This window comes from Vipera ursinii, assembly GCF_947247035.1.
Source record: "Vipera ursinii genome assembly, chromosome: 2".
NCBI classification, from domain to species: domain Eukaryota; kingdom Metazoa; phylum Chordata; class Lepidosauria; order Squamata; family Viperidae; genus Vipera; species Vipera ursinii.
In genome coordinates, this window is record NC_139513.1 from 49,308,139 (window position 1) to 49,327,124 (window position 18,986).

General features: G+C 42.5%; 1 protein-coding gene across 3 annotated transcripts in view; it reads right to left on the reverse strand.

The window, feature by feature from the left end:
* Positions 1-9,401: 9,401 nt before the first annotated feature.
* Positions 9,402-18,986, reverse strand: part of TMCC1 (transmembrane and coiled-coil domain family 1) — a 126,750-nt gene continuing 117,165 nt past the window's right edge. For all 3 annotated transcript variants that reach the window (XM_083353832.1, XM_083353831.1, XM_083353833.1), the window contains 2 exons: positions 15,623-15,758; positions 9,402-13,482 (listed from right to left, as the gene is read on the reverse strand). In XM_083353832.1, coding sequence (XP_083209958.1) covers positions 13,168-13,482; positions 15,623-15,758 — 451 coding nt within the window. In that variant the 3' untranslated portion in view covers positions 9,402-13,167. The remainder of the gene's footprint in view (positions 13,483-15,622; positions 15,759-18,986) is intronic.

Genomic DNA, 18,986 nt, shown 5'->3' on the forward strand with positions numbered 1-18,986 from the left:
GCCCCCATAGGCACCCTTGATGCGAACGATGTAGAGCTGGCCATGCCCACCCAGTAGGCCATACGCACTCTAGCCACACCCACCCAGTAGGCCATGCCCACCCTGGCCACACCCACCCGGCTCCCTGAGGGCAACCGCAATGCTGATGCGGCCCTCAATGAAATTGAGTTTGACACCCCTGCTTTAGTCTGTGATAGAATGAAAGCTCAGAATGACGATTGCAGAAAGACTTTTATATGCTCAAAAGTGGAAAGGCTCAAGGCTGAGGAGTGGATTGGTCAATATGATGTGGAGATGGTTAAATTAACTGCTTTAATTAGAAAAAAAATAGTACCTGTATTTATAGACTTGTGTTTGCATGAAGTAGGGAAAAATTGCACTTTTATGGTTTTGATGATTAGAAAAAAGGGATCATAGAAAATAGTAAAGTGTTTTTTTTGTAATCGTAGAGAAAGAAAGATAATTTTACAATTGTACTTCTATTTGCTGCAAAGAAAATTGGAAACTTCTATTTCTTCTTGATTCTTTTCTTTTTTTCTTTCTTTTGCTCTTGATTAGTTTGTGTTAGTTTTTATGTGGTTTGTAAAAGTTTAATTTTTAAAAAATTACAGTAAAAAATAATTTTAAAAATGAAGTGAAATCTCAGAAGAAAGCGCCATTTTCTTTTGCCACCCTCCTAGCCCAGCCATTGTGGCAAAAATGCTTCCTTGGTAACAATTTTTATATGATAGGTCCCATGAAATTGCCAATTTGTCCTTCCCAGCCCTCCAGAGAAGTAGTTTAGAGTCAACTGCAGATTTTCGCTTTTTATAGTAATATTTTCCTCTTTGCCTGACACAATGGATTTTGCCATTGACAAAATCCAGCATACTTCATCAACAATGTGGCTGATGATACGGAACAAAAGGCATGGCATCAACTTCCCTCCGCCCTGTGCGTTCCCACAGAGAGGGCCTCCTCAGGGTGCCACCGATCAGAGAATGTTGATTGGTGGCCCCCAGGGGGAGGTCCTTCTCTGTGGGCGCCCCGGAGCTATGGAATCGGTTTGTTTGTTTATTTGTTTGTTTGTTTGTTTATTTGATTTCTATACCGCCCTTCTCCCTAGGGACTCAGGGCGGTTCACAGGGCATATATAAATAACGGTACAAAAGTTAAAAGAAAATTAAATCAAAGCCCAGTTAAAAACAATAATACAATACAAAAAACACCAAATTTAAAACCCATAATCCCCCATCAGGCCAGACCAGCTAATTCAAATAAGTGGGTCTTCAACCCGCGACGGAAGGTTCGGAGGTCTGATGTCATCCGGAGCTCCACCGGCAGTTGGTTCCATAATGCCGGAGCGGCCACAGAGAAGGCCCTCCCCCTGGGGGCCACCAGTCGGCATTCCCTGACTGGAGGCACCCTGAGGAGGCCCTCTCTGTGGGAACGCACAGGGCGGAGGGGAGTTGACGCCGGCAGCAGGTGGTCCCCGAGGTAACCCGGACCCATGCCATGTAAGGACTTGAAGATCATAACCAAGACCTTGAACCTCACCCGGAAGACAACTGGTAGCCAATGCAGCTCGCGGAGCAAAGGTGTAACATGGGAGTACCGGGAAACTCCCAAGACAACTCTCGCGGCCGCATTCTGTACCAGTTAGAGCCTCCGAGTGGTCTTCAAGGGAAGACCCATGTAGAGAGCATTACAGTAGTCAAGGCGAGAGGTCACGAGCGCATGAGTGACCGTACACAAGGCATCCCGGTCCAGGTAGGGCCGCAACTGGCGCACCAGGCGAACCTGGGCAAAAGCCCCCCTAGTCACGGCCACTATATGATCTTCCAGGGTAAGCCGTGAATCTAGGAGGACTCCCAAGTTGCGAGCCCTATCCACGGGGGGTAAAAGCTCACCCCCCACAGAAAGAGATGGAACATTTTGAATGTCCCGGGATGCCGGGATATACAGCCACTCAGTCTTGTCAGGGTTGAGTTGAAGTCTGTTCCTCCCCATCCAGACCCGAACCGCCTCCAGGCAACGGGACATCACAGCGAGGGCATCACTGGGGTGGTTTGGGGTCGAAAAGAAAAGTTGGGTATCATCGGCATATTGATGATACCCAACTCCAAAACCACGAATGATCTCACCCAGCGGTTTCATGTAGATGTTGAACAGGAGAGGCGAGAGAACCGACCCCTGAGGAACTCCACAAACCAGAGACCTAGGGGCCGATCTCTGCCCCTCTGCCAACACCGACTGCGAGCGTACCAGGAGATAGGAGGAGAACCACCGAAAAACTGTGCCTCCCACTCCCAATCCCCTGAGACGCTGCAGCAGGATACCATGGTCGATGGTATCGAAAGCCGCCGAGAGGTCTAATAGGACTAGGACAGAGGAATGTCCCCTATCCCGAGCCCTCCAGAGATCATTCACCAATGCGACCAATGCCGTCTCCGTGCTGTACCCGGGCCTGAAACCCGATTGGTCCAAATAATCCGCTTCATCCAGGACCAGAGGGAGCTGATGCGCCACCACACTCTCGACAACCTTCGCAAGGAAGCAAAGGTTGGAGACTGGACGAAAGTTGTTCAATACAGCTGGGTCCAAGGCAGGCTTCTTGAGGAGAGGTCTCACCACCGCCTCCTTCAAGACGGTGGGGAAATAACCCTCACTCAAGGAAGCAGATATAACCGCCTGGAGCCAGCCTCGTGTCCTCTCCCTAGCTGCATAAACCAGCCAGGAAGGGCACGGGTCCAACAAACATGTGGAGGAGCTCAGCCTCCCCATAATCCTGTCCACTTCATCAGGGGTCACAGAATCAAACTCTTCCCAGGTAACATTGACAAGACCGCCCGTGTCCTGATCGCCAGACTCTGCCCAGTTGGAGTCCAAACCGGTCCGAATCCGAGCGGTTTTATCCGACAGATGTTGACTAAATTCCTCGGCACGACCCTGCAAGGGATCCTCCCTCACCTCCTGATTAAGAAGTGAGCGAGTCACCCTAAACAGGGCGGCCGGGCGATTATCTGCGGACACGATGAGGGTAGAGAAGTAGTTACACCTTGCCACCCTCATCGCTGCGAGATAAGACCTAATGTAGGTTCTTAACCGCAACCGGTCGGGTTCGGATCGGCTAGACCTCCAACAGCTCTCTAGGCCCCGTTTCCAACGCTTCATCTCCCGGAGCTCCGCGGTGAACCATGGAGCTCGCTGGGATCTGCGCCGGGTCAGGGGCCGCAAGGGTACAACCCGGTCAAGTGCCTCAGTGGCTGCCCTTTCCCAGGCTTCCACTAAGGCATCCGCCGAGCTGTGAGCAATGGAGGCAGGTGGGGACCCCAGCGCCGCTTGGAATCTATCAGGATCCATTAAGCGTCTGGGGCGGTACCATCTAATTGGCTGATCCGGTTGATCTCCAGATGGCGCCCGACCTTCGTTCCTTCTGTCGCGATCTAAAGACATTCTTATTTGAACAGGCCGGCCTGGCCTGATGGGGGATGGGTGAGGTTTTTTATTGTTATTTTAATATTTGTATTCACTGTTTTTAGTTGGGCATATGTTTAATTCCTTTTAACTTTTGTATTTTTGTATTTTTTATATATTTGCCCTGTTCACTGCCCTGAGTCCTCCGGGAGAAGGGCGGTATATAAATAAAATTATTATTATTATTATTGTGCAGGCTCCTTCTATAGGAAATCTTAGGGTTTTTTTTTCCTTTGAAAGAACTCTGTCAACCTGTAATTAAAAATAGGACACTTTTAAAGAGCACCAGTCTTCCCTTGCATCAGAGGTCAGTTTAGAAAGCTGGATTCTGCCAACAAACAGTTGCTGAATCTGTTTTCAATAAATGTAAGCTATACTTCTGCTGCTTTCGCTGCAAGAGGTCTTACGTGGTGTTACCCTTTATTGTTTTTATTACTGGGTGGGTGGGAGGCATTTTGCCTGCTCTACACAAGTTACTTCTCATTGCTGTTGGTAGTGGCCGTTCCTGCCTGCACTGACTTGTCTTTGCAACACTTGGTGAAGATGGAGCTGAATCATTGCTCGCTCCATCCAGTGTCCTCCCATGACCATCCTTGTGACTGATAAACATTTCCTCAACCTGAGAGAAAACACAGAAAGTGGTTCAAGTCTGCAATCTAAGTTCCTCACCAGCTGTTGGAATACAGGTGTTGGAATAAAGGATACGCTGTGACGGGCCCACCATTTAGAATTTGAACCAGTGTCTCTTTCGAGTTGAAATCATTTGTGTGATTGGAATGTGTACCTGCAGCAATAGAGGGGAACTTTTGCCAATTCGGAACTTTTCTAGAAAGTGATTCAGATTAAGACACTACCCAGCCCAGATTAAGACAATACCCAGTGGAACAACCTGCCTCCAGAAGCAGTGAATGCTCCAACACTGCATGAAATCATGATACATATGTATGAATGGCAAATCACAATATATATTTCATCATTTGCCCATCTTGCAGTCCTGCAGGCTCCCATGGAGTATATTTATTTATTCATTATATTTATATGGCTATCGACTCACAAAGCAGGATTCTGGATGCCCTAAAATATGAAATGTATTATTTTCCCATTTTATAATTTTCAAATGCTATTTACACAATGTGTGTGTGTATGTGTGTGACTTTTATGGCAACTTGACACACAAATTGTATTACCTCCTAGGCTGTAAGATGCACATGCTAGAAGTATGATTTTGAGACTCACCTTTTCTAGACTTGTCCAGCATCTAAAATGAACAACTAGGAACACTGACTACCTTGAAGAACAGGCCTGGGCTGCATCTCTATATCAATTCTGCTTTCCCAGTGTGTGGACTCTGTAATTACTTTATAATATTTAAAATCATGTGTTGACATGCCATAATTAAGCAGAACAAATGAATTTAGGACTACAGACGCTCCAATTTAGAGGAACTACATCAATCTGATTTATCGGATGAAGCCAGCAGGCAGGAGAGAGTTAAATATTGATTTAGCACGCACACATAGGCAGAGCTGCTCTGATGGAATGTATGGATCACCAAGAGAAAAGAGGGTGAATGGCAGGGGAGTAAGAGGCAACTCAGTCCCGATATTATGTGTGAGATAAAGAGGGTAAAGATAGCCCCTCTCAAATAGTTCAAAGAGTATATTGTAGCTGCAGATAATATAGTGCTTGGTATGGTATGATTTTGCGAAACAATAATCACCACGTCATTTTGGGTTTGGGGCCTGAAAGCTGCCAATTTTTATTTGAAAGGATGGTGGTGATTTTCAAAGGATGGCAATCCCTGAAACTGAAGATGAGGAAGATCTTTTAAGAACAAGGATCTTAGAACATAGTCCCATCATTTTATATATACCTGCAAATACAACACACAAGTTGGGCTTGTGATTGGAAGAAATTACTGAAGTGAAATTAACTGCAGAAAAGATAAAATTCTACCACTAGGTGGCGTGCAAAGCCAGCGGCAAAACAATTTGCTATAGACTGGCAAAATGAAGTTTTAGGCTCACTTTTACCCCAATCCCTCACCCAGTGGAACTTTCCAGTTTGAAGAATTTATCTTTCGTCATGGACAAAGGAAATGGAAAATCAAGCCCGCAGGCATCTGATGGGAATCCACAAAACATATAATACAATTTATGTTTTCAGTGTTCAAAATTTCAATTTCTAGTTCACTGAGTTGAATATACTCTCTACATGTAGTTTATAGTTATATCTAACGGTGCTGTTCAACTGATAAAACAGTATCTGCCCAAAGAGGAAATTCTTCATTTCTAATTTATCTTTTAAATCTTTGGCCAAGACAAAGGATATCTTGGAGCAGATTTGGGACTAGCACAAAACCTACCATAGCAATGTGGGGAAAATACAGATGTACCGTAAAAGTGAGGAAAGACATATGGAAATTTCCAACACTGTTGCTATCTAGCTATCGTCTGGATTCTTGCAATCCAAATAGGGGAGCCCTAGCTGCATCAGGCTCAACGAGACTCTAAAAACATAGTAGTGTATATTTAAAAACATTTAAGAGAATATCGCATGATCTTGCAGAACACAAACATCTGGTTAGCTGCCACAGGCAGACTTACAACATTTGTTACAATACAGTAATAGGAAAACAAAGTTCACTTTCCTCGATAAACACAGAAGGACATGAAAACATTTCTTCTAAATGTGCAACTTATTTTAGTCAGAGTTAGGAGCTCTGCTCTACAATTATGTTCCAAAGGTTGCATAGATTTCAGCATGCCTTCACATCGTTCCCTTCTTCAAACTGGTATCTTACCAGCCGTGTTAGACTTCACATCTGGGGAATACATCTGAAGCAAATTGTGTGCAGTGACCTATGTGCATGCAAGCAAGTTATACCTTGGCATAAAAGTTAGGCTTGGACTGCATTTTACAGGTGGAACAGCATAGTCAGTTTAGGGGTTGGGTAACTATGGGATTAACTAAGGGACTAAGTAACTAAGGGACGCGGTGGCTCAGTGGGTTAGGACGCTGAGCTTGTTGATCAGAAGGACGGCAGTTTGGCGGGTCGAATCCCGAGTGCCGCGTAACAGAGTGAGCGCCTGTTACTCGTCCCAGCTTCTGCCAACCTAGCAGTTCGAAAGCATGTAAAAATGCAAGTAGAAAAATAGGGACCACTCCGGTGGGAAGGTAACAGTGTTCCGTGCGCCTTTGGCGTCTAGTCATGCCGGCCACATGACCACGGAGACGTCCTCGGACAAGCGCTGGCTCTTCGGCTTTGAAACGGAGATGAGCACTGGCCCCTAGAGTCGGAAACGACTAGCACACATGTGCGGGGGAACCTTTACCTTTACCTTTAACTATGGGATTGCTTCTCAGCGTATTTTCTCTATCCAGTAAAATCTGGAAGACCAGGATTTCCACAACCCTTTTGTTGTGGCCTCTTTGGGATAGCACCCCTCTTGCTTTTAATAATAATAATAATAATAATAATAATAATAATAATAATAATAATAATAATAATAATAATAACAACAACAACAACAACGATGTTGGAAGGGGTCTTGGAGGTCATCTAGTCCAATCCCCTGCTAAGGCAGGAAACCCTATACCAGGGGTGTCAAACTCGCAACATCACGTGACGTGTTGCGACGTATCGCACCTTTTTTCCATTGCCGGCAATGGGGTGGGCGTGGTTTTGGCATGACGCATCTGGCCCGCAGGCCGCCAGTTGACACCCCTGCCCTATACATGGCTGTCCAGTGTCTTCTCAGGAAAACCACACAAATATCATTATTCCAGGGGGACTTAGGAAAGAGTCTTCCAATAGGGCTATGTGATGGTGGGGGTTTTTTTTGGCATTGGACTTGGTATAGCTTTAAAAATAATACTATATTATTTTAACTTCTTTCTTACTGTAAAGGAAAAATGTAAACTGCTCTGAATTCCACTGGACCGAAGAGGCACATAAACTCTAGATATAGTATACGTTTTTTCTTTCCCCAAAGTATTAAGAAGTGGTATTCAGTATTGGAAGGATCCTGTTTTTTATTTACTAAGCTCCCTCTCATTTTTTTTTGCTTTTTTAAAAAAAGAAATGGTTACAAGTAGCCCTCGACTTATGGTCAAAATTTCTTGTTAAATGAGTTAAGTAAATTTTGCCCCATTTTACGACCTTCCTTGCTACAGTTGTTAAGTGAATCACTGCGGTTGATAAATTAGTAACACGGTTGTTAAGTGAATCTGGCTTCCCCATTGACTTTTGTTTTTCAGAAGTTCACAAAAGGTGATCACGTGACCGTGGGACACAGCAACAGTCGTTAAGTATGAATCAGTTGCCAAGCATCTGAATTTTGTTCACATGGGGATGCTGCAAAGGTCGTAACTGTGAAAAATGGTCGTAAGTCACATTATTCAATGCCGCTGTAACTTTGAACGGTCACCAAACGGACTGCGGTAAGTCGAGGACTACCTGTATATGGAATGGATCAATGCTGCATGAAAGTATATTATTTAGGACAGACATGTCAAACACAAGGCCCGGGGGCCGGATCCGGCCCGCGAAGTGCTTTCATGTGGCCCGCGAAGCCATCCTGGAAACAGTGAGGGAACGGCCCCCACTGCCTTGGCCCCGGCCCAGAGACCCTCCTTCTGCCAGAGACCCTCAGATCTGTCCCACTCCTGCCCAGGCCCCCCATAGGCACCCTTGATGCGAACGATGTAGAGCTGGCCACGCCCACCCAGTAGGCCATACGCACTCTAGCCACACCTACCCAGCAGGCCACGCCCACCCTGGCCATACCCGCCCGGCCCCTTGAGGGCAACTGCAATGCTGATGCGGCCCTCAATGAAATTGAGTTTGACACCCCTGATTTAGGAAGTTGCCAGCTCAGTCAGCATATTGCAAACTGTGTTACCTTTTAAATAGTTGCGTAGAAAACAAGCCTTCATGCTATGAGAGACAGGTACGTATTGCTTAAGTAAAGTGCAATTCCCTCCTGAAGGCCATCTGGAATAATGGATTTGAAACAGTGCAAGGTATGCATTCAGTTGTGTAATTTGAATGATCAGGCTGAACCAGACACAGCTGCCCACTCTATTCCCAATCAGGATTGAAAAAAACATTGATTCTCTGCATGCCTTTACCAGTCTAGGCTATTATTTCATTGTAAAAAAGCCGGCATGTTGGCTGCTGACTAGGTGTGGAACTCCTGACACCTCTTGGAACATTTTAAGGCAGTTTTTGAAAAAACTGTTTTCAAAGCTGCTGCTTGTCCAGCTGCTGGAAGAGGTTTTAGAGGAGGATTAAGTGATTTCACCATATTCCTCACAAACACATGGATGCAACATCAGATGATCTTTGATAGGCAGATCAACGTAGAATTCTTTCAAGGAAAAAGTTTGAAACCCTTTGCTGAGGAGGACTATGGAGCTCATTTTACAGATATTCTCAATTTTGATTGCTTGTATTTCCAATATGAAGTGACCTTATTGAGCCAATTTAGAAAAAAAAAACTTTTCTGCCTTTGGACCTTGGAAAGTCTCATGTAAGTAACATTAGACAAGACTGAGCTACATTGACTGATGTCACACAACATGGAGAAAATTACATATGGCCATGTTTCGATAGAAGTCACCCGCTGTAACAACCTAACTACATTCTTGCAACTTCAATTTCTGGTCCGCCAGGATGTTAAGTTGCGTAAATCTTATCTTACCATTAATTATTTCCTTGGTGTATACTGTTTCTCACACAACAACTAAGTCACACAACTGTGAATATGAGGTTTTATTGAATTTTATATACAGCATGAGTCACAGACAAACCTGTGACTACCAGACAAGACAAATGTCAATCCTTCTCAACAGTTAGCAGCTTAAAAGTTCTATAAACTACAGTGTCTGCCATACTCGTCATCCCATGCAAGTGAGTTTTTATTTTATACTTTTTTTTTAAAAAAAAAACTACACTTACAGTTGTGTCAGTTGCCTACTAATGCACAATGTCACCTGGCCTACACAACACAGATACACACATACAACTCTTTTGCCACATTCGGAATTTATCAAAACTGCTAAAGAATTTGACAGCCACCCATCATCACCTGGCAACTTGGCTCCCATTGCTTGCACTTTTAATTTTGGAAGGTCCATCGAAAGAACCAAAAGACATCAAGACTTTTGGCCAGTCCCATAACCTACAGCATATCCCAGCCAAATGGAATTGTTTGGGGTCCACTGATGCAAAATAAACAGATTAGGAAACTAGTAATTATGAACACACTTGATATTATCACAGAGTTCATACAGGGATCACACTCTGTATATATCATTTATGGTTGGGGGGACAATGTTTAAACACAGTATCTTCAGGTTTTTTTAAACCATCAAGTTAGATATGTTATGAAGCATTGAAAAAATGCTAAACTGTTGTTCCCATCAATACAATCTGTTACATTCATTTCTTTTTGTGATCATCTGATACGTTATTTATATGTTACATATCACTGATCTAAAGAGGAAACTCTGGAAAATCAATACAAAACTGAGGAGGGCCACATCAGTAATAATGCTACACGCACATGCTCACTTACTTGCAAACATTATCTGTAACAAATAACCCAAAAATGCTTGCAAAGGGAGTTTAAAGGAGTTTAAAACTATGGTCGCATTTTTAAACAATTAACATTTGTTAAATAATTTGATGCAGTGAGAATGAATTCTGTTAGCAAAAAAAGGCAAAATGAAAAGGGTCGTGTTAGAATATTCAACAGATTGGATGCAATTTCATAAAATATGAACAGAAACCTTTATATTGTATTGAAAGCCTGTTTTAATCATACACCAAAACATCTTTTGGGGAAAATTCTGAAAATTTTCTGCCGTATTTCTCCTTTTTTTTGCTGGTATAGCATTTATCTAATAATACACATTCAGAAATCATAAATGTTTACAAGAAAAAGCAATGAAGTATTCACTAACAGACTTTGGTAAATAGTGAATAATGAATACTCATCTAGGTCATTATTTGTTGATATGCTGTGCTAAGCTTATCTACAGAAAATTCTGTACTTCACAAAGGCGTCCTAGGGAATCACTTTAAGCATTTCATGTTGTGTCCAAATCACGCCTCTTTTAAGTTAATTTAGTTTACCATTAAGAGCATGCAGAAAAGTGGAGTGGTATTGAGATGTTTAGGAGCGGTGAACATAAATTTGAAATTACAGGCCAAGGAAAATGTGAATAGAAACAAATATTAACCATCTACCCCTATAGGACAACAGAATGCTGAGTTATTGGCCAGAATTTCTTCAAATTGACAAATTCCTTGAGGGAACACGTAGATATTTTTTTTCAGTACCTGTGACTCATGTTAGCGTTAAGGATCTGAGTGTATAAAGAACTGCAATTCTGAAAATGATATGCCAGACCTCATGAATCACGGTTTAATTCTAAAGCAAAAGGGAGTTTCTCTATATAGGTTTTATGCATATAGGTTTTCTTTGTTTTACAGTCAGAAGGCCAAGCTCCATTTAACTGAGGCGAAGGGAGAGAAACAAAATTTAAATAATAAAACCGAACAAGTAAGAACTTCCATATGCATTTCCAGGTTATATAGGTTATTTTGGGATTGTTAGGCTCTTAAGACAAAACACTGGTCAAGTTAGAATTAAATCATTATATTCCGGCAATGTGAAAGAATACCTAACTGTTTCGCAGAGAAACAGAACGAAGAGTTTTAATTCTGAATTTCACAAATATAAAACTTGTTGGCCAGCATTAAAAAAAGTTTTGGAAAAACATGACACCATGGCTGAAGACTTACTAACAGGATGAATATTCTTATACTTCTAGGCCCTGTTTACATTTTTCATTGAAAAAGCAATGAAAGTAGAGGTAACAAGCAGCTCATGCCACAGCTTTTTAAAATGTGTGTCTTGCAAAAGGCAAATTCTGCTTGGAACACTTACATATGTAACTTGCTCGAGTTCTTGTTTTACACGGTTGAAACAGGAAGAACCTGTTTCGAGCATGTGTTGAGTAACAGAGTGTGTGTATGTGTGTGTCTGTGTGTGTGGGGGGAATACAGTTCACTTGCTCTTTTGTTTCCCTACTTCTTGACAATGCTCAGCTGCCACCAAATCTTCCTAATGCAAGAGGTTTCATGATGTCCTATATGGGGAACACAATGAGGTTGAAGAGGCTGACTCTAAATATAAAAAAGTACCAACAGCGTGAACACTGTTAAGTCTGTTAGTAGTACAGCTTTGGTTTCAGTTCCCAAGGGCAGGTTTGAATAACACATTAACTCGGGTACTATTTGAAGGATTGGCCTAATGACTCGATGCTTCCTTAAGCATTTATGCCTTCCTTAAGAGACACAGGGTAACTTTACAATAGATCTGAAGCTGACCGACTGTAGCCTATCTTAGCTACCACTCCAACTTTGGCATGGAGGAGCCTAAACTTAAAGTTTAAGTCCTATTTCTTACTGATATTAAGACTCCCTAGTTTTCTTCTCGGAACAGCTCACTCACTCATGCTTTCAAAACTTCCTGTTCATTTTTCTTAAAATAAACCCGGATTTAAAATACCTGGTCCAGACACAACAGGACCAGGAACAAGATTTTCAGTTCCTCATTTACTTCCAAACAAAGCAAAGGCCATATGAACTGGCCGGAGGGATCAGATCGTCTGTTTTCTTAATGCCAGGTCTGGAAATGAAGGAGGAAACAGGTCACATTTGAACAGGTTTGCACTTGAGATACATTAAACATTTATTTGCAACCTTCCAAATCATCTCAGAACACGGTAGCTCGTATTTATTCACACGCTTCTTCATTTAAGAACGTCACTTCTTTATTCAAAGAGAGCAAGATAGAGAGAGATGATGCTCTCAACCATTAAGTTCAAAAACAATCCCCCAATAAGAATAAAAAAATCCTATTAGAAACAATAAGGAAGCACTGAGAGTTTGAGTATTACACTCTTCAAGTATGCCATTTGGATTTTTAAATCTGTGACTATACATACATTAAAAAACAGTCAAAGTGCAACCAAGGGCTTTTGCTTAAAATAGTCAAAAGGGCTACTTCAAAATACTGTAGTACAACTGTGCAGGAACTGTACACAGTAGAACTAATCCACTTCATATATCTTCTAGCCAGAAAGTTTAACAGCAGAAGAGGCAAACCCAGGAAGAGATCCAGAAAGTTCCATGTATTGCATTGGTCTTTCACTAGAGAAAGCCATCCTGAAGCTATCTATACATTCAGACACAGAATGTGGTCAGGTTTCACAGTAGCACTGTAGGATAATCAGAGTATCGTTATGCACCGGATTATCTTTGTTAGAATTTATGTCATTGTCTTTTCCTCTTCCGACCTGGTTTAGTACAGTAGTTGAGCCGTAATTTAATTTGCTCATTGGTGTGCTCCAGATTTGTGTTTTATCTCTGTACACATACAGAATATTAAGATTTGCATCCAAAGAGAAGCGTGCTACATAAAAACTGTTCAGGATTTTTGACCAAAAAAGTTCTTTAATAAACTCTAAAAAAAAACCCCCTCACTATTGCCAATGTGTCTCAGAGAGAAAATATTATTTTAACTGTAAACAAATTCACACTCGGACGTGTTACGTCTTCAGTGGAGGAAGGAACTGCCGACTAAGTTTGATGCGCTTCCTTGCCAAGTGGGCGAGGCAACGGGCCTGTTCTTGTCATCATCTGGGGGGTGAAAAGAAGCGTTCCAAGTAGCTGGTAATGGCGTCCCAGTGCTTACACAGAAAGGCAATGAAGACCAAGGCAAAGAAAGTGCTGAACGTCCTGCTGCGAGTCTTCATCAGGGGGACCACGCAGTTGGCCACGGTGGAGACAAACACCAACAGGACAGCCATCACAGCTAAAAGGATGTTTATTAGTTTGCCCAGAAGGTTTCTGGCAGTGGCATTTTCAAGGCCCTCCAACTGGACAACTTGCTGCTGCTGCTGTTGCAGTTCCATCTTGGAGATTCTGGTCTGGCAGGCTTCCAGGGCCTCCTGTTGAACACAAGAAAACTGCTTAGTCATCTCAGAAGGGAGGGAGGGAGGGAGGGAGAGAGATCAATGAGACTTTATACTAGGCTTTTTTACCCAAACAGAATGCACCTCTAGGCATACATGTAACATGTCAAGCAGTCCACTGACAAAACATCAGCTGCCAGAAGCCGACAGGATAATAATCAGAAATGCAGCCTGGCACATTTCCTAAGTAAGATGCTAAACACACCCTGCAAAGCCTTTTGGGATTCCATGAGCTGCAATCACATTTTGCAGGATGTGACTAACTCCTTTGGTTTCATATCCAGGAGCAAAATTAAGGTTTCTCTAGGCTTGTTCCTACATAACTGGGTTACAAAAAAACATGGATAACTTAACAGATATTAGTTTTTGTATCTCTCCGCTACTATCTAGCAGTTATCAGGATTTCTACTGCCCAGACTTGGTAGCCCTAATCTGTAATATGGCTGGCATAATGTCCACGAAATTGTAGTACTTTGAATGGCAATAAATGCCACATAAAAGTAATTCACAATTCATGGTATCACATCAAAAGCTTCTGTTGTGAACGTGAGGAATTAAAAGTCTTTCAGGTTAGGATAACTGTCTCTTGATTTCACTTACCCGCTTATTTTCCTCTGCACAGACATTTAGGTCATAAACCTGACATTGTCACAGTTCTTGGTATAAATAGTCCAGTTATAGTAATAACATCCAAGTATAATTTATGCTGAAGCAGAAATAATGTCACTGATGTAAATACATTCTTTTAGGTCAGGAGTGCACAACTTCTGTAGCTTTTGAGAACCGCACCAGATTTGCAAGGTATGTCAGGAATCACTCTCTAAAAATGGACTGGGGCAGAGCCCCCTTTTTCTGGATGGGGTTTTGAAAAGTTTCAAGTGGTGAAAAAAGCCACTGAATCATCTGCAATCAGTGTGACCCTCAAGATGTCCACTACTAATGTCCATGTATGCTACCTCTATAGATTCATAACCAAGAAAAAGGTAGACTGTGCAGTTAAAAGTATATCTGCAGTTGTGCTTTTGCATTTGATGTTACATTCCTACACAAAAAAACCCCTGCCAAATGATAGGATGATTCAAAATGGGGGTAATAAATTTCTCCTCTACTTAATTTGTTCTTAAACCTGTCTCCCCCACTGTTTTTCCTGTTCTCGTATATTCTTATATTTGAAGCATAGCTGGGAAGAGGCCAAACATAATTTATGGAGATTCTCAATCATCCAGATCACGGTTGTCCCAAAAGTGCTGTTCAAAAGGCAAATGGACTTTCTTCTTTTTCCCGGAAAATATTTTGCTTCTCATCCAAGAAGCTTCTTTAGAACTGAACTTCAGAACTGAAGAAGCTTCTTGGATGAGAAGCAAAACATTTTCAAGGAAAAACCAAAGGTCCAGTTGCCTTTTGAACAGCACTTTTGGGACAAACATAATTTTCTACACAATCCTCTGCTGGAAAGGTCCACATGGCAGAGATTTATTTCAGTGCAAAGGTTTACCAGCATCATGTAGAATTAGCCTTCTTGTAAGGGATAAACCAATATTCTGAGTGAACATACAGCTCAGTTCTTTAACATTCCAGATTTTTTTTAACTTTAAATATTTTATATACCCAGATTAAAAAAAAAACTTCAAGAAGTTCCTTATTTGGACAAGTAACAAGAAAAAGCTGCTTCCTGAAGAGATGGACATATACTGTAACACCGGTTACTCTTTTTATTTCTACATCTGTATGATTTCATTAAAATTAATAGCAAATATAGCCTTACTAGGAACAATACCATAAAATTACTGTCTGTCATGGTATAAACAATGGCTCCTTTATTATAACTCTCTCTAAAGATGGAAGCAGGTTTGCCAGGAAATGAATTGATTTTTATTGTAAAACTGCCAGCTTTTTTTTCTTCACCAGGAATTTCTTAATAGGATTTGAATAAATTTTGCAAAGGTATAATGATTTTGGCTCCAGTAAGGGTCACAGAACTGAGATAAATTGGGATTTAAAACACAGTACTTTTAATCCTATTAATGAGGATTAAAATATAAACTGAAATAGAGCAATGTTTGTGAAACATGCTCAACATAATTTAAATGAAGTGCAAATACAAACAACTGCTAACCTGGATGTCTCTGGCTCGTTCATAGGACTGGTAAGCTATTTTTTCTTCCATGCTGGCCAATTCCTGTTTTAAGTTGAGGATTTCATTCTGATGAAGTTCAGTCAGGTCATTCAGCTGTTCTTCTAGTCGCTCACATCTATGACAGAAAAAAAAACAAAAAACCATAGCTGTCATTTTTTTTTCTTTTAAAGACATCAGCACAGTCTTCCTAGGTATCAAAACAGTTACAATAATTTTTAAAACAGGATTTAGCTGGTGAACATGACTCGCAATGATATAAAATAATCTGCACTTTTCTAAGCCGCATCAGACCCATCTCTTGGTAGGGTTTAAAACAGGGGTGTCAAACTCAATTTCATTGAGGGCCGCATCAGCATTGCGGTTGCCCTCAAGGGGCCGGGTGGGTGTGGCCAGGGTGGGTGTGGCCTACTGGGTGGGCATGGCTAGAGTGCGTATGGCCTACTGGGTGGGCATGGCCAGCTCTACATCGTTCGCATCAAGGGTGCCTATGGGGTCCTGGGCAGGAGTGGGACAGATCTGAGGGTCTCTGGCAGGAGGAGGGTGTCTGGGCCAGGGCCAAGGCAGTGGGGGCCATTCCCTCATTGTTTCCAGGATGGCTTCGCGGGCCGCATGCAACCACTTTGTGGGCCGGATCCGGCCCCCGGGCCTTGTGTTTGACACGTCTGGTTTAAAATGTTCGAAGATACTATCCGGGGTGTCTCCACTGACACTTCCATCATCAGTCCAGCGTGCAACGTCTTCAATCGGAGTCTTATCTTATGCTTTCTAATTTTGGAACATATACAAAAACAAACTGAATGTTCACCAACAGCTGAATCTGAATCCAGCCCTTGCATCTGTTTCCTAGGCAAAGTCACCCCTTTGAAATAACGAAGTATCTTGGAAGAGGGAAGCAGGACCATTTCACATGCATGTATAGAATTTATTTATTTTTTAAAAAAACTGTATAGCTGCCCCTACATGTAACATAACCCTGGGTAGCTCACAACCTTAATAAAAGAATAAAGGCAATAAGAATAAAAACCAGCAAAACGGAGCATGTGCAGTGCACCAAACACACACACACACACACACACACACACACACATGCGAATAACAACTGCAGAGACTGCCTGGGCCCTGGCCACACATCACTTCAAGGCTTGCATAAAACAGCAACTCTTTAACACAGGGGTGTCAAACTCAATTTCATTGAGGGCTGCATCAGCATTGCGGTTGCCCTCAAGGGGCCGGGTGGGTGTGGCCTGGGTGGGCATGGCCTGCTGGGTGGGCGTGGCTAGAGTGTGTATGGCCTACTGGGTGGGCGTGGCCAGCTCTACATCGTTCGCATCAAGGTTGCCTATGGGGGTCTGGGCAAGAGTGGGACAGATCTGAGGGTCTCTGGCAGAAGGAGGGTCTCTGGGCCAGGGCCAAGGCAGTGGGGGCCGTTCCCTCACTGTTTCCAGGGTGGCTTCGCGGGCCGCATGAAACCACTTTGCGGGCCGGATCCGGCCCCCGGGCCTTGTGTTTGACATGTCTGCTTTAACAGCTTCTGGGAAGACCAGGAGGGAAGGGGCCTGCTGGATCTGGGGGGGGGGGGAAAGGGTACTTCCAAGAAAGCATTGTGACAAGAGCATTTTTCGTTTTGACCTTTTCCTGATCAGTTTGGTAACCTAATTAGTAACTATGCTACTCCTTCTAATCAATTTCAATTTCTTCTCTCTCTCTCTCTCTCAGATTGAAAACTGTTCCCTCGCCCCCCCACCCCAGTTATACCCATACCTACTGCCAAGAGTTGAATTCACTGTTTTAAAATGCTGTTTCTTTAAGAACAATTGTAAATTCAGAAATCCTTTTAGAAAAGGGGAAAAAAATATTTGATCTGAATGTTGCAAAATGGCTCTCTACCCTGTGGATTAATATGACAGCAGTTGACATTCCCAACATTTGGCTGGATTCCCTTTAAGAACCAGTGGTGCGTTTTCCTATCCGTATCTGAAAAAACTAAATGGTTATTCGGCTGTTTCTTAATTGTTTGGATTAGTCAGTTTGGATTAGAAAAATAAATTGATAAGGTACTAAAAAAATACAGGCCAATATCTGGATTCTCTTTAAAACATCTAGAATGAAAAAAATAATAATGCTATGCAGCAAAAGCCTTGCTTGGTTACATCTACGCGTAGTTACAAAAAAGAACTACCTGCAAGCGACAGAGAGAAAAAGAAAATAATTAATTCGATTTTAATAAGAACTATCCTATTCTGATTTCTCAGGCTTATAAATGAATTAGTAACAGTTTGATGGAGGTACTGGGAGAAGGAAAAATAATCAGTTTGTGTATGTTCAAATAATCGATCACGACAAGAGGAAACAGGATCTGGGGGTGTAAAGAGAGCTTCCAAACTTTGCTTATTCTCGAGGCAGAAATACAGAAGAATAAGAGAAATAAGAAAGAATAAACGAAGGAAGAATAAAAGAATCTCACCTTTTATTTGCACACAAGCCTCTGATTAGGGGAAATGCTCCAATGGCACAGGAAAAATGTCTTAATAAACCTTTCATCCAAACTGCTGCTAAGTGAAGAAATATATTCAGTTCTGTAACGTGGGAGTGAGAGAGCTTTTTCTTTGCGTCTTATTTTTTAGAAGAGCAGCAAGAATACGTCAGGTGTCTGAAGCAGCATGTTGTTTGATGCAGGAGGATGTAATTGAATTGCTGTTGTTCACATGTCGCACATGAACCCAGTGACACACATGCAATAAATGTAATCACATGCACTAGGCGCAACTACAATGATATAATAAGCAGGCACCTAGGGTTTCCTCAGCAGTTTTAATCTTGCCTACTTAACATTCTTTGACTCTAATCAGATACTCTTCAATGTTTGCAAGCTGCAGCTCCCTCATCACATAGTTGGACAGGAGGCATGGTGGTGCAGTGATTAGAATGCAGTATTATAGGCCAGTGATGGCGAACCTTTTAGAGACCGAGTGCCCAAACTGCAACCCCCCAAACCCACTTATGTATTGTCGGGGGCCGTGTGGGCGTGGCCCATTGGGCATGTATAACCCATTGGGTGGGTGTGGCTAATTGGCTGGGCATGTCTGCAGTGGTAATGGCAGACTGGGTGGGACTAAAAAGTTTAATCAATCAATTCCAATTTTGTGAGATCTTTTTTTTCCCCGCGAGAAGTTGAAATTGATTGAACCTTTTTTTTTTTTGGCACATGGCGAAAAGGTTTTATAAAACCCAGCTGAAGGCCTAGGACTGGGGCGACAGTGCGGGTGCCCACAGAGAGGGCTCTGCGTGCCACCTGTGGCACCCGTGCCATAGGTTTGCCACCACGGTTATAGGCTAACTTACT